General features: G+C 38.9%; 1 protein-coding gene across 1 annotated transcript in view; it reads left to right on the top strand.

Moving 5' to 3' along the window:
• The window catches only part of GLB1 (galactosidase beta 1), a 42,242-nt gene that overhangs the window by 8,271 nt on the left and 18,959 nt on the right, over positions 1–15,012 (top strand). The window contains exons 2-10 of the mRNA XM_057377296.1: positions 1,804–1,973; positions 7,607–7,757; positions 8,049–8,109; positions 8,906–9,000; positions 10,232–10,412; positions 11,600–11,658; positions 12,529–12,650; positions 12,732–12,772; positions 13,228–13,340. Coding sequence (XP_057233279.1) covers positions 1,804–1,973; positions 7,607–7,757; positions 8,049–8,109; positions 8,906–9,000; positions 10,232–10,412; positions 11,600–11,658; positions 12,529–12,650; positions 12,732–12,772; positions 13,228–13,340 — 993 coding nt within the window. The remainder of the gene's footprint in view (positions 1–1,803; positions 1,974–7,606; positions 7,758–8,048; positions 8,110–8,905; positions 9,001–10,231; positions 10,413–11,599; positions 11,659–12,528; positions 12,651–12,731; positions 12,773–13,227; positions 13,341–15,012) is intronic.

Raw genomic sequence — 15,012 nt, forward strand, 5'->3', positions numbered from 1 at the left:
AGGAATTCCCTGCATATTCACAAGTGAGTGTACAGTATTAGCAGACCCAGACATAAATTGATAAGAGCTCTCTCGTTTCATTGCAAGCCTGGGTCTGCAAGTTATGGGTAATCTAYTGACAATAAAATAATCCTGAGGAATTGATCATGATGGGAAGTATGTTTACAATGAATTATGAAGTGAACTGGAAGTACTCTGGTAGCTTCCTCCACATTCTCATCCCCATAATAACACTATCAGGATGTGTAGGGAAGGTGATTTACAGCTATGGTCACAGCTTTAAAAGCCTGACTTCTAAATGGTAACTGGTTTAATGATGACCAATTTCATAGTTAATACCTTTTTTTAATTGTTTTAAGATAGCCTTGGCTCTCTGTCAGAACTGTCTATCCCTAAGGGCATGTAAACAGTTTTTTCAGCATCCATCATCTCAGCAGTTCTCTGCCATAAATGGATCAAGTGTCTTTTCYGTAGGCCTCCTGATGCGGTTAGTCTAAATGAGGAGGCTAAAATCCTCTGACAGGGACACCATAGCAAGTTATTTTCCCTCTCCTTCTTTCCAGAGATAATGGCCTTTTAATATGTAAGGTGTTACTATCCATAATGATACTTTACTTTTGGTTTTTCTGTGTTGTTGCACTTGGGTTCCGAGTTCCATTTAGTCATATCATTTTGAAACACTTAGCTCTGCATTTGTGCTGTGACTTGTCACCATGCCCTGGAGTAAAAAACGTTTGAAGTGTGTGAAACATCTGCTTGATGCTTKTAAAGGTCAATAGTTTCCTTTAGGGGTACACACAGAACAATTCCATCCTAATGCAGCATACCCAGCAATCAAGATGTAGGTTATAAATGAAAGATCAGAAAAACGTGATGTACATTTGCACTGAACAGAAAGTAAGCAGCTGTACATACCTGCACATTCTCTGCAACAATAGTTTGTTTGAGGTCTAACAGCCTGGAGTTACTAGAGCATCATAATTCCCTATGGAGTATCCCAGCCTTTGAGATACCTTTGTTCCAGAGCAGTTGGTTGGTATTTCTGAGTTCTGTGAGATCCTGATTTTATAGAGGCCTTATATGTCCATGTCTTTGTTGAGTCAAGATTTATTTTTTTCTGTTAGCTAATCTTAAGAATGGGTCCATGTTTGTGGAAACAGAGCATAGAGAGCTTCTGCTGTGTAGCACTTGGCTGCCCCTTGCTTTTCCTGTTTCCCTGCCAGCTCCTTGCTGTATCCTCTCGTACCTGTTGTTACACATTTCCCACACAATTTCGCCTGTTCACTGTTGGCAGAATGCTTTGAATTGTTATGTGTATCTAGGACTTTTCCACAACATTTTTTAGATTTTCTGCAAAATAATGCCTTTGTTGCAGATGCGACATGTTGTTGTTTTCCTCCTTGGAGTTTGTAGTCTTCAAATGATTGTAGCGTTACCTCACTCAGTTGCTCTATTTAGTGACAATCTGAAGATAGACATATTTGCTTGGTGATTTCTTCCTTTGTTTTTCAGGGGGAGTGTGTTTTCTTTGAACTATATCTGCGAGTTTGTASTCTTGTAGGGTAAAAATTCTTTCACCCTGTGACACTTTGCATTGACTCCTTTTTGCTGATTTGTTGTGCAGAGACTCAGATAGGCTATAGATAGCTGGAGGAAAGTAATTCAYCATCTCTTATTTTAGGAGCATTGTATCTTCTACTGTAGACAACCCACAGATGTTGTATAGCCTGTTCTCCATGTCTTTCAAGGCAGAAAAAAAGATTGTATTGTGTCTTTTTTTTGTTTGTTTGTTTTTGTGTACAGAAAGTTTCTGAGAGGAGTTTTGGGATTGATTATGATTCCAACTGCTTTGTGAAAGATGGAGAACCTTTCCGTTACATCTCCGGTAGCATTCACTACTCCCGGGTTCCTCCATATTACTGGAAAGACCGCCTGTTGAAGATGAAGATGGCAGGACTTGATGCCATTCAAACGTGAGTAGCTGTTGAATTTCCAAGTGATTTGTGGTCTTGGGAGCCRTATGAGAAGTCATTAAGAGGAATGCTGCTATTGTTACTTGGTTATTTTTTTTAGTAATAGATGAGAAAGCTCTGGAGCAGTGAAGGGTGGTACAGGATGACCTGACTGTGTGAACTGGGGCAGTTGGGCAGCTTGTAATTAGCAGYCTTTTTCTCTTGCTTCACAACCCAGGGTGCAAATGTGACCTGGAATAAATTGCTGGACTGTGAACTTTGGCAGTTATGGAACAGTTGCATGTGCTCTGCCTCTGGCAGGGACATTGTACTCTCTGGTCAAAAGGCAGACTGTGTGAGAGGGGACAACCTGTTAATGCAGCTTGGGTTGTATCACCCAGAAGCCTTGAAAATATTTAAAGCTATTTCACCAGAAGCATTTAAATTTAGACAAATGGATGGGGAACTAGGTGTACTTCTTTAAAAGAAAAAAGGTAAAACTGCTTTCAGTTTTGTGTGTGTATACAAAATCCTTAGTCCATTTGTCTTGTCTTTTCTACCTGGTTGTGTACTTAATTCAACAGATGAGGCATAGATTGAAAAAAAAAATCAGCTTACTTTTATTTTTGCCATAACTGTCTTGGCAAGCAAAGTGGTAGAAAAGTGTAAGGCACAGACTTGTCAGGCAACAGTTGTAATTCCCAAACAAAAGTTTTCCTTTCTTAAATCATTGCAAGGCTTAGAACTTCTCTTTGAAACCACCTGCTTTTGTGCTGTAGACAGTGCAAGTTCTGGCAGTGCAGAGCCTGTAGGCTAGGGCATTTTGCTTAAGTGGGAGTGTTACACAACCTCTCCTTTCTCACCCTGAAAATCTGTATTGTTAGACCTGCAAGTTGCAGGCTTGCCTTGTGGATGAGATTAGTTAGAGTTAGTATGTGAAGAACAGACAGCAGGGTGAAAGAAAAGAAATTGAATTTTCCCAAATTTAGGGTTCTCTCTTTTTTTTCGCATGTCTTAAGACTTCCCTTTGTTGGGATGATGCAGTGACTGGTGGTGGTTTTTGTTGTTTTCTATTAAAAAATCAGGTTCTGTGTGCTCACATTAATAAGAGCAATGGGATTAAGTAACACATTTGCTTGAAACGGGGTTGCTGGTTTTGCCCAAGTAATTACCTTTTGATGAAATAAAAGTAATTTAAAGTGGTCCTGAAAATTATATGTTTTGGTGTMTGGCTTGAAGGTTAACCTGGGTCCAGACAGTGATGACTTCTACAATCCATCATGTCTCGTGCCTCTCTTATGTCTCTGATTAATTTTCCTCCTCCTCCCAACACCCATGTTTTTTCAGTGCCCTCTGTTTATTTCCAGCTTTTTCAATCAGTCCCTTCCTTTTTTTTTTCCCCTCCATCTCAAACTGCCTTTTCATGTCTCTGCTGCATCACTGGCCTTTTGAGATAGTAACACTTTTTTTTCCATTCCCCCCATCACTCTTGTTCAATGGCAAAATTTCTGCAGGGCTGGTTGCTTTCTCCCTCTTTGTGATCTCCCACTCACAAGGTGGATTTTTTCCTTCTTTCTTTCCTGTTTTTTTTTTCCCTTGTTGAGATCTCTTACTCTGCTTTAGTGTTAGGCATTAGCATCCTTCTGCTGTGCAGGAAGGAGTGAAGATTGGTGTTGTTTTGCTGCTGCCAAATGATCTCTGTTGGTCTTGGGAGAGCTGAGTTGTGTCTGTTTTTGCACAAAAGGTGTTGTGCAGCCGGCAAGTTGCTGTGGCACTTGTCTGACTTTAGGTGTTGTTGCTGGATCCCAGCATAACAGCTTTTTTACAGCCTCCTTTTGTTTTTCTAAGAGCAGACTGAGATTCTTTATTTTGTTCTCCCATTATTGCTCACCTTTGGATTTTTTCTAYTATGGTGAAAGATAAATCTAAAAGTGTGATTTAGAAGCAGAAAATACTCCCATGCCTTGCATTTTCTACAAGAATCGAGTCCATGTGTCTCCATTTGACACTAACCTCTCTCTCTTTCACTCTTGATGCTAAAAAAGCACCTTGCTTACCAAAAAACCACTTCTGTTTTTCCTTTGAATTTTGCCAATAATCAAGCCTTACTGCTCTTGATTATTTGAGATAAAGCTATAAGTATTCATATTACCCTAACCAAAGTGCTGTGATTTTTTTGTGGTTTTGATAAAAAAYGAAAATTGGTCTAGGTGATTATTTAGTTGCAATTTTGTTTTGTGTTCTCCTGCATACTCTTTCCTGGATCAGTTGCACTGTTAGCAAGGGACTGAGGTACAAATTGTGAAGTTATTCTGGGGTAGGCAGCAGCACTGCCAAACTTTCTGGCAGAATGTGGTAGTTGGACTCCCGGTTTTGAGGCCACCTCCAAAGACTGTGATTTTGCTGCTTGGGATTTTTCCTGCAAGACAGGGAGTGGTCCTGCTATAATTTGAAATATGGGAGCCTTCCTTGTTCTTATCAAGTCATTCCCAGTGAGGTTTACCACTTCAAGTGAAACAAGATCCTTTTATCATGGGATTGTGCTTGTAAATACCTTGTGGTCAAAGCCAACCAGACCTGTTCTCCTTCCTGTTCTCTGCAGCCTTTTTTCCAARAGGCTCACAATGTCTTGATGCATCATTCAGCTCATGACTGAGGCAGCAGCTCATTCCAGATTCTGGAATAGGTGAAATCAGTGCATGTATGTAACYGTCTGCACCTGRTAACATTTTAAGCAATAAYAGAACATGAGAAAACAGGTGACAGRAGGCTTGATCTTTCAYAAAACTTAAGATATCAAGGCCTACCCCTCTGAAGAGCAGATTGAAATTGAATTTTGTGGTTGGTGAGACATCCCAGAAGGTGGTGGAGGATGATCCTGAGGGGCTYGCTCCCCTCCTCAGCAGGCAGCACRCAGGGGTGTTTGGTCACACGAAGGTAACAATGCTTATTTTCAGTTCCTGAACTGTCTGCCAGCTGGAAACGGGTGCTGGCTCACAGAGGCATCTGGAAATCACAGGAAGTTTGGGGGTTGCTTTACACGGACCAGATAAACAATTAACCACTAGATGGGGCTGAAAATATGCAGGATATATTGATCGGTGCAGACATTTCCTGGAAGAATCCACAGTTACTTTTACAGGTACATAAAAAGTTAAAGAAATTTGAGCATTTTCTTTGTTTTAGTCTACTTGCTGTCTAAGGAGCAGAAAGCTGTAAACCTGTGCAAACTCCTTCTAAGAAAGAGCTGCTGTTTAAACTATCTAACACTTTAATTTAAACACAATTTGCTGTTTCTAAAGACTCGTGTATGTGTAATTTAACTAGCATGCTCATTTAGGAACGTAGTACAATTTATTTAATTTTACACTATTAAAAAAAAATCCCACTGTGGTATTACAGAGAGAATTATTTTGTACCTTAAGGAAGTTAAAATGTGATTTTTTGCCTGTTGATAATCACTGAAATAGGAGAGGAAAGCTGTGACTTCTAAAGCRAAGGAAGGTTATAGCATGAAGCTTAGAAATTGTGTGTAAATGGCATGTAAATGCTATTACTCAAATACAGAAGAAAATACCATGTTTCAAGTTTGAAAAAGGATGTGAGTTTCCTCTATAAATKCATTATTCTGTAGCTAAAGCAATACAGGAATAACAACTGACTATAAGTTTTTAAAATAGTGTGTTAGAATTATACTCACTAAAGACAACAATTTCAAAGTAAAATGATTTAATTTGAGGCCATTGCTAGCTGTGGAAAATATATGGGGGAATTCAAGTGTCTTAGTAACAATTTTTAGACCAGTGTTTAAAATAAATTTATAACATGATTCATTATGAAAAAAAAAAAAGTTTCACATACAGTTTTTTCTTAAACTTCTTCCCTTTTTGTCCACTAGAATCTGGTTGTTTTTTCCATCCTTGTGGTCAAGCATGTGACGTAAATGAGAACTGTTTCCGGAAGAATATTCTTTTATCTTGAGCATAAGGAAGCTGGAGAGTCTCAGACACTTTTAAGTGTATTTAAACCTTAAGAATTATTTCAAAAACAGGTTCATAAAACTCTTCAATGAGTATGTTTTCACGTTTCATGTATTTATTAAATGCACATGTAGTTTTTTTTACATGTGAGTTAATTACGTGCTTAGAAATAATTGGAGCAGCTTGACACAGAAATAAAATATGCCACATAGAGGGGAAAATCTGCATTTTGATGCTTGAGTGCATTGCTTTGACTCCATGCTGGTATACAAATTTTTAGCTTATCTTTTCAAACAGAGGCTTAAAATTTTCACATTTGAGAGGTTATAATATTAACAAAGGTCAAAAGATTTTAATTATTGTATTTTATGCTCATGTGCATGTCTGTCTGTGTATGGGCATTTCAGTAGTGCACTCATGGGAAGCTTCCTGTTTTTATTCCTTATTGAAAACATTGCTTTAGGTTCTTATTTTCTCTCTTGGGTAGTTTTTACCAAATTAACTGTGTAACATACAAACAAACCCAGGCAGTAAGAAAAGTGTCACCTGAGAGGATCATTGCTTGACTAGACACAGTTTTGTGAATTTTAGAAATTTTTCTCAAATTTGTTCTTTCTGGAACAGTGGCAGCAGTTTTCCTAAAAGAATTACAAGCACATGTGCGAAACAGTAAATCCGTGAAGAATGAGTTTTCCCATTCCTTTGAATCCTTGCTCAGGTTGTATTTATCCTAATTTTACTGTCTTGTCTGTGCTTGACTGCTGCTTAATGCTGTGGCAAACAAAACAATCACGGTTGTCAAGCATGGGCCATCAGCTACAACACTACTCATGGTAGTTCGTACGTTACTGTTTCTTTGTGGTTTTGCAACCAAGTGTATTTTTTTTTTTGGTTTTGCAACCAAGTGTATTTTTTTTTTTTTGTGGGGTGTTCTGTGCTGAGGTTGTGATCTCCTAAGTTCTGAAAGTAGGAGAGATATTCTTTCAAGTGGTTATCTGCTTGTTTGGTAGCTTTATTACTTAGTTGAAATGATGTTTTACTTTATCTAAGGCTCTTGGGCACCTTAACATCYTCTTAACTTGACTGTTCTTCCAGTGGCGGTTTTCCAAAACTTGAATTGTTCCCCATCACTGAAAACTTTCAGGACCTAGATGCAATATCATTTGAGGCTTAGGTGTTTTTCAATTTGCTTACTGTAGCAGCAGCATGGACCTGTCAGCCTGGTTGGTGCTCCCTGTGCAAGCTGGGAGATCCATGCATGATGGGTCATGTGCTGTTTTGGGCAAGCRCGTTCTTGGCCTCGTCCTTCATGAGTGGTTTACCACATTCATCTCATCARCCTCCCACCACTGTGCAACTGATTTTCCAGCTTCAAAACTGTTTACTTAAATTTCAGAACAGACATCGTGGTTTCAAAATGGCACTACCAGAACCTGTTCTGGTGGTGATAGGGATTCCTGCAGACCTAACCCAAATTTCAGTACTAGTTTTATGCCTTCTGCCATATGAAATACCTCAGAGAGAAAAGGCCCTAGAGATACTCCTGTCTTTTATTGATCCAAAGGATTAGTGCAGCATTACTGATCTTTGGGGTATGTAGTGCAAATAGCTGTTATTCAGAATTCTAGTTTAGTCTCAGTTTCCTAATGGAAGGTGATTTTTTCCTCTCAATAGGTATGTCCCATGGAACTACCATGAACCCCAGGTGGGCGTTTATGACTTTTTTGGTGGCAAAGATCTGGAAAGTTTCCTGCAGCTTGCTAACGACACTGGATTGCTTGTTATCCTGAGAGCTGGACCTTACATCTGTGCGGAATGGGACATGGTATACAACCTTTTGTAACAGCTCATTTCTAGGGTAAATGTAGTGCAAGTGTTTCTTAAAAGTAGACAAACTTATGTGGTATATCCTTGGCCAAGATTCTTGGTTTAATGTATTAAAATCCATGCATCCTAAGTGACTTCTTAAAACACAAGCTTACTCTGTATTTGTTTTTKTCATTAGTTATTACTACTTTCTTGTAGAAAATCAGTTTTCATCTCCTATGAATTAAATGGCAAATACTTCTTAGGTTTCCTAAAAATGTCACTGAAGTGTTTCCCTTTCTTTTCCCAGGGAGGTCTTCCTGCATGGCTCTTGGAGAAGAAGTCCATTGTTCTCAGGTCTTCTGATTCAGGTACAGGGATCAAAAAAGACTGTCAGAAATATGTTTCAGTAGCAAAGTAACTTGCTGTTGGAGGTTATTACTAGATAATTCATATTTCAGCTCAAGCTTTCTTGTAAGTAAAATCTTCACAACTTATAATTAGAAGAGTGCATTCAAAAGTATACAGAACTAAAGAAGTAGGGGAGAAAGTTTCTGAAGTTGGTGCCAAGAGKKGAATCACTTCACTGAGAAAAAGACSYTTTCAGCTTTGAGGTTTTTGGTTTTGCCACAACCACTTGCAGTGGGGGTCCTCCTTGGCTGGTCAGTGTGTGATCTGGAACTACTTACAACATTCTCATGTGCTTCCTGTTCATGGTCCAGATGTGGAACAGTGAGATGAGACAGGAGATCAATGTGTTTATTGGAGTGCATGTAGGGGATGAATATATAGATATCATATCCAACTTCACTTCTGCTAATTGTGGGTTAAATTATTTATTTTCAAAAATAGTACATAGATTAGCAGCTGAATTTGTCTTCCTATTGAAATGTTTCAGGTCAACCTGTGAGACATAATGAAGTCCCTTTGAAAATTTTCCCAGTTGGTCAATATTTAATTGTTTTATTTTTTAGTAAACTGTACTGGGAGCTGACATTTATGAACAAGTGTAAGAGCACATCTGTTCAAGTATAAGAGCAAGCTATTAATTTAATGCTGTTCATAATTTACATAATTAGAACATTGGGTAAAAGCAASCCACATGTAATTTAAAGCAAAGATAGATTAAAGCAGAAATGTGAAACGTTTATACTTTGTGTATCACAGATTATCTGGAAGCAGTRGAGAGATGGATGAGTGTCCTTTTGCCAAAGATGAGGCCTTACCTCTATCAGAATGGAGGCCCAATCATCATGGTKCAGGTAACTTTCTGAAAATCAGATKAAYTCAAGCMGWATGAATGCTTATACTGCTTGTSCAGACACTCCATGGGTCTTGGGTGGTGGTGTCACTTAGGTGACAGGTGTTTCTTAACAGTTCCAGGCAGCTGGAAGATTCTGATTAAATGCCTTATTCTAAAGAACTGAATGTATTGTCTCTAGAACTCAGCGGGCACTCATCAGCTCTGTCAAAGTTGTTTCCCACAACCACATAAACCAATGGAGGGARCTTGTGCAGCTTTTTAGACCTAAGGTTTGCATAAAGTGAAAATACATTACAGTCACCTGAAACAATCTGACAGGAAAAAAGATAATAAGAATACCCAGAGATAGAAGCAAAAGCAATATGGAATAAGCCTAAAACTTGTGAGAAAAATGACCTCAAAATTTAGCATCTAACTTGTAAATGTTTCAGTACACAATTTTGTACATTCATGGTGAGTAGCTTCTCTCTCAAACTCCCTTTACCTGTGCAAGGGTGATTGTTCTATATTCTTAGTATCTGATCGTAACAAAAGCTTGATCTCATTTTTTTAGAATTCCCTGACTGGAAGAGATCCTTCTTTTAATATGCCCAAGATAATTTTGTTGAGCAATGTGTTTTGTCTGTTGAGCAGAAGTACTGGGCAAAACTATTCTTTGGCAGGAATAATATGATTATAACAGGATTTTCAGAAATAGCCTTCAGGATTGGAACCTATTAGATCTGGAGGTCAAGAGTTCATCTCCTTGGGAAAGGATGAGATGTGTACCTCTCAGAAGTAGCGAGYTGTCCTTCTCAACTAAGTTCTTTTGAGTCCATTGCAGGGCTTTGTGATTCATGTGAGCTCTTTGTAGAWACCTGTTCTGAATGTCCAATTCTGTTGCAGTTTTGATAATTTCACAATCTGTTCTATGGCTTTCTTATTCTGCATGGAAGGCAGATTATAGATTTCAAAATTTAATAGAGACTGTGTTATAGGTAAGTAGATGCCTTTAGGGTGGGGGGAATTTTGCAAGAAAATGGCTTTGCTCTGCATGCAGAGTGATTGCTTCCCTGTAAGATACAGGTGAGAGGAGTGAGTCTTGTCMTCTCTTACTCCTCAGATCTGTAGTTAAAATGACATTTTCAACATTGCTGTCAAAGGAAGTAGAGGGTTGGACTTGAGCTTTCTGGTTTTGTTATCAGATGCRGATGAAATTTGCTGTGGCTTTACTTGCTTTTCCTCTGCAGGTGGAGAATGAGTATGGAAGCTACTTCGCTTGCGACTACAACTATCTGCGCTTCCTTCTGAAGCTCTTCCGCCAGCATCTTGGGGATGAGGTGGTGCTTTTCACAACTGATGGTGCAAGCCGGTTTCACTTGAAATGTGGGGCTCTCCAGGGTCTTTATGCAACAGTGGACTTTGCCCCAGGTTGGAGATCGCTGTTTGATACCAAAAATTCTCATTTGTGAGTGTTTGTGGCAGGACAAACTGACYTGACTGCTTGCCAAACCTGCCTGCTTTGTTTCAATGGGGTAATGGGCATTTGTGTATATTTGGTGTACTTTAAAACATACAAGAATCACCCATGAGCACCCAGTTAGGGARTAATAATCACTTCCTTGCATCTTGAAATAATGGATAACGATTTTAAACTGCTCATAGTGCATATCTCCTAAAAATTAGCAATAATTGTTGACATTTATTCCATGTATTTTTAAATTTTTTGWGTGTGTGTTGGGGTTTTTTAACATCTTTGGTCTGTCCTAGAATCCAGCCACCCAAAAACATTTCTTTTTAAGCCAGAGGTTATTAGAAAAAAAAAAGCTGTTGAAGATCATTAGAAATGTGTGCACACTGCTACAATTTGTTGTTATATAGGCCTGAAGAATGGCTAAGCATCAGGAGTGTGATYAAAAAGTACCCTTTTGATAGGAGAGTTAAGGATTTAAATGGTCATGAACTGCATGGACTTGACAAGATAGGCTTAAGTCACAAGAAACAAACTCCAAGACAGATATTTCCTTTTTTTTTGTGCATGTGGCCTCTTCTGTACATTATTCTCTCTACAGCCAAATGTGTGCTTAGCAGGGTTCTGTTTTCTTACAAGTAGAGTGAAATTGTGATCTCCTTCACGTGTATCATTTAATGCAGTGGTGAGCTACTCACCAGAGTGGTTATTTCCAGTCACTGTGGCTTAAGCCACTGGGAGYGATCAAAAGTGAAACACCTCTTTAGAGGTTGCCTGGCTTCTGTTCTTCCCCGTAGCCTTGGTAACATCACCCCAGACCTAGACTTTCCAAAGATCAAGTAGCAATTCTGACACATCTCAGACTTTGTGCCAGGTTGTCATTTCTGAGAAAAGCTGGGTTTTCAAAAGATGTATCTCAAAAGCAAAGACATGTACACAAGCATGCATACTTGCATGTATATATTTTAGATAGTTTTTGCAAATTAAGCATTGGAATCAAAAGTGTTGATTCCTGTGTTTGCTGGAGTAGCTTTCCTGTCATGATTTTTGCTAGGCTGGAAGGAAGATAAGACACCAATTTCAGTAAAATTAAGGACCCAGAAAGTCATGGATATAGCAACTCAATTCTGTTTCTTTCTGTTTATAGGTGGCAATGTCACAGCAGCATTCTCAGCTCAAAGGAGCAGTGAACCTAAGGGCCCTTTGGTATGTCTTTTCATTTAATTTTTTTGTATGATTTCTAATCTTGAGATTATGAATCAGAGAGGAGTTGGYAGCAGTGCATTGATCAGTTTTAGGGACCTGTTGATGAAGATATAATTTCCAAGTCAGAAAAAGTGAATAGAGGAGCTTCTGTGTATGTCCACATTAACCGCTGTTCGCAAATGCTATTTTAGTCTCAAAAAGTATTGATTATGTTTCAGTAGTTTTCCTTGCTAAGACAAATGTTTACAAAGCGGTGGAAACACTTAGGATGGTTAGATGAGTTAGTGAGATACGTGTGTAGGTGGAAGCTAAAAGCAAAATTGAAAGGGCAGGTTATAAGTTGCTTCCTGTTTTCAGCTAACCTAGAGGTTTTACATGAGCTAGAGTGGGATGTGAGAATACTGGAAGCCATTTTGACAAAGGGAGAAGCCCTAATGAGTGTATAAGATTATCTCTGTGCTATGGAGCTGTTTAGAAAGCAATTTGAAATATTTATTTTTCATTATATCCAGTCTGTGTATGCTATTCTGCAGAGAATATGTTAGTTCCATCATCTAGTTGAATGCCAAGCATCTGAAACACATCCTTGTTGACAGGTTCCCATGAAATCCTTGCCCTGCAAGCAATTGTTTTCAAAGTGTCCCTATAAAATTATTGAAACAATTCTATAATTTCTTTGACCAGTAGTCTGCTGAAAAGGACTGATTTTGTATATACKTGCTGTATTTACAGTAGTTTAGAAATGGTTCAAATTAGTCAAGGTGCCTTTTTTTCCTTCCCTCTTACAGTTAGGAACYTTAAATCACATTGCATTCTGTTCTTGTTCCCTCTTCATGTTTTCCCTTCCTCTTTTGCCCTTCCTCCTTTCAGGTTAATTCTGAGTTTTATACTGGATGGTTGGATCACTGGGGGCACCGTCATTCTGTTGTGCCTGCACAAATTATAGCTAAAACACTTAAAGAAATCCTGGCACGTGGTGCTAACGTTAACCTGTAAGTGTGTGTTCGGTAGAGCTTAATTTTGGGGGGATTTCTTTTCCCAGTTCAGCAAAACCTGATTTTTTTTCTTTTTAGGTACATGTTTATAGGTGGGACTAACTTTGCCTATTGGAATGGTAAGAAATTATTTAAATGATATAATTGGTGGAGGGGAGCTGTTTATGAATTAGAKAGTAATGTATTCTGTGAAAGAATTAACTGTGCCTGCTTGAACATGATGAAGGATGACTGCAGTAGCTGTGTTTATTGCCATTATGTTGTATTAAACCCACATGATATTTATCTTTGCCAAAGCTACTTCTGCTTGACTCAGTCCTGTGAAACAGCTGAATCACAGATAAATGAGCTTATGTTCAGAATATTTCACAGAGCGGTGTAAGCTCACAAGGACATTGTCTTCCATCAAGAACAGTTTTTTATGCCAAATCCCAAACATCAAGGTCTGCACTGAATCTAAAAACRTAGCAGAGTCTGGCTGTAACCAGAAAGAATTCTTGAAGTTGATACCTTTGGAAAAAAACCCATCTCTTCCACTGTTTGCATTACTTTTTCTTTTTTCCTCCTCCCCTAGGTGCTAATATGCCTTATATGCCTCAGCCCACTAGTTATGACTATGATGCTCCACTGAGCGAAGCGGGAGACCTGACAGAAAAGTATTTTGCCTTGAGAGAAGTCATTGGTATGGTGAGTGTCCCCCAGAAATTTTTAGAATGGTTCTTTGAAACATTCCTGGTGTACTCCAAACTCTCTTGTTCTTGTGTGGGTGTAAATTACTCAATTTACTATTTTCTGCAGTTGGGAGAAGTGATATGGAGCAAGACAATTAGGCCAACTTAATTTCTTGTTACAAAAGGGGAAAGATCTTGGACCTCTTTAGCTATCCTTTCTGTCCCACTAGCTCCCTCCTTCCTTTTACAGGAGAGGRTACTGGTGATGGTCTGAGCCTGACATGATTCAGCTCTCCATTTTTGCTATATTTTTCTTCTCTCAGCTGAAGAGAAAGTAGAGTGAATCAGCTTCRTCAGATGAGAGCCAGTGCTGCCACAAGGGGAGCAGAGGAAGGGTTTGACTGGGAGTAGAGATACAGGAGGAGTCTACAGAACCTTTTCCCTGCAGCATCAATCAGCCATTCAGTCAGCTGAGGCTCATGGCTTGATTTGTGCTGCAGCTTAGTGCTTTGGCTATCTATCCAAAGCTTCATGTTAAGGTTTTGGGCCTCTGTGAGAAAGGCCAGGCTTACTAAAAAGGACACATCTTGGTTTTGTGTTTTCATAAACTGCAGCCAGTGGGTGGGACCAGCTTTGCCTTGCTGTAAAAATGGACTTAGGTCTCCACAAACTGGAGATTGAAGTGAAACATGGAATCTGTGTTTGGATTTTGAATAGCCTCGCCCCTGAAGGCCACTCAGATGAGGCTTAAAAGCAGGTTTCATGTGAATCCCAAGGGTCAGGCTCATACAGGTCAGGCTATCCTGTTGCATACCAACAACACTCCTATTCACTAGAAGATATTTTTATTCTGGGAGTAGATCTCAAAAACAGTGTACTACACTTTGCCTAGGATTCAGCATGCCTTTATCTCTGTAACTGGAAGGCCTGCTGTGGATTTTTTTCTTCAATTTTGCCATTATTCCTAAGCCTGATGGATAAATTGATGGATAATTTTGATGGCCTTTCCAAGGGGAGCTTCCTGTCTTGATGCAGCTTTTCTCACCAGAGAAATTCACAGTCTTCCTGGTTTTGAGTTGTTTTCTTCAAGGTACAAGATCCCTGTCTGAGATGTAAGTAGTGTTCTAGTGCAGCAAGAGAGTCTTGGTAAGATGTGAAGTGCTCTCTATAACCTCAGGTGTGCTGGGTGATTTTTTGGTGTRCCTTGTTTGTTTCTTACTTTGCATATATATAGATTTTCAGTGWAGTGTTCCTGTCTCTGCTATGGATTTTAAACCTGTAACAATTTGTCTACTCAGTTGCAGTTTGGTGCAAAGCCAATGAAAAAAAATAAAGTTGCCTGGACCAAATGACTGTGTTCAACATGTTGGCTGTGCTACAAAGCTAACATTAAAATCTTCCTTTACATGTTGCATTAGTTTAAAAATGTAATGGGTAAGAGTTTCAGTCTACAGCCTTTTTCAATTGCTGGCAGCATTCTCTTTAATTTTTATTAAAGAGAAATATTATTTGGGCTGAAATTTCTTGCTTTTGACTTCTTCTTTTGGGTGAATACAGTTTTGGTTTACTTTAAATCTGGATATCTTGATTATTTTCAAATACAGAGAAGAAGAAATGAACTTGTAACCAGAAATGTAAATGAAGCTTTCATCCATCCATAACTGACACTTGACAGGATAGCATTGGGA

Source organism: Malurus melanocephalus, unplaced genomic scaffold (genome assembly GCF_030028575.1).
Source record: "Malurus melanocephalus ecotype Western Australia unplaced genomic scaffold, MMel_1.1 scaffold_309, whole genome shotgun sequence".
In the NCBI taxonomy this organism is placed as follows: Eukaryota; Metazoa; Chordata; class Aves; order Passeriformes; family Maluridae; genus Malurus; species Malurus melanocephalus.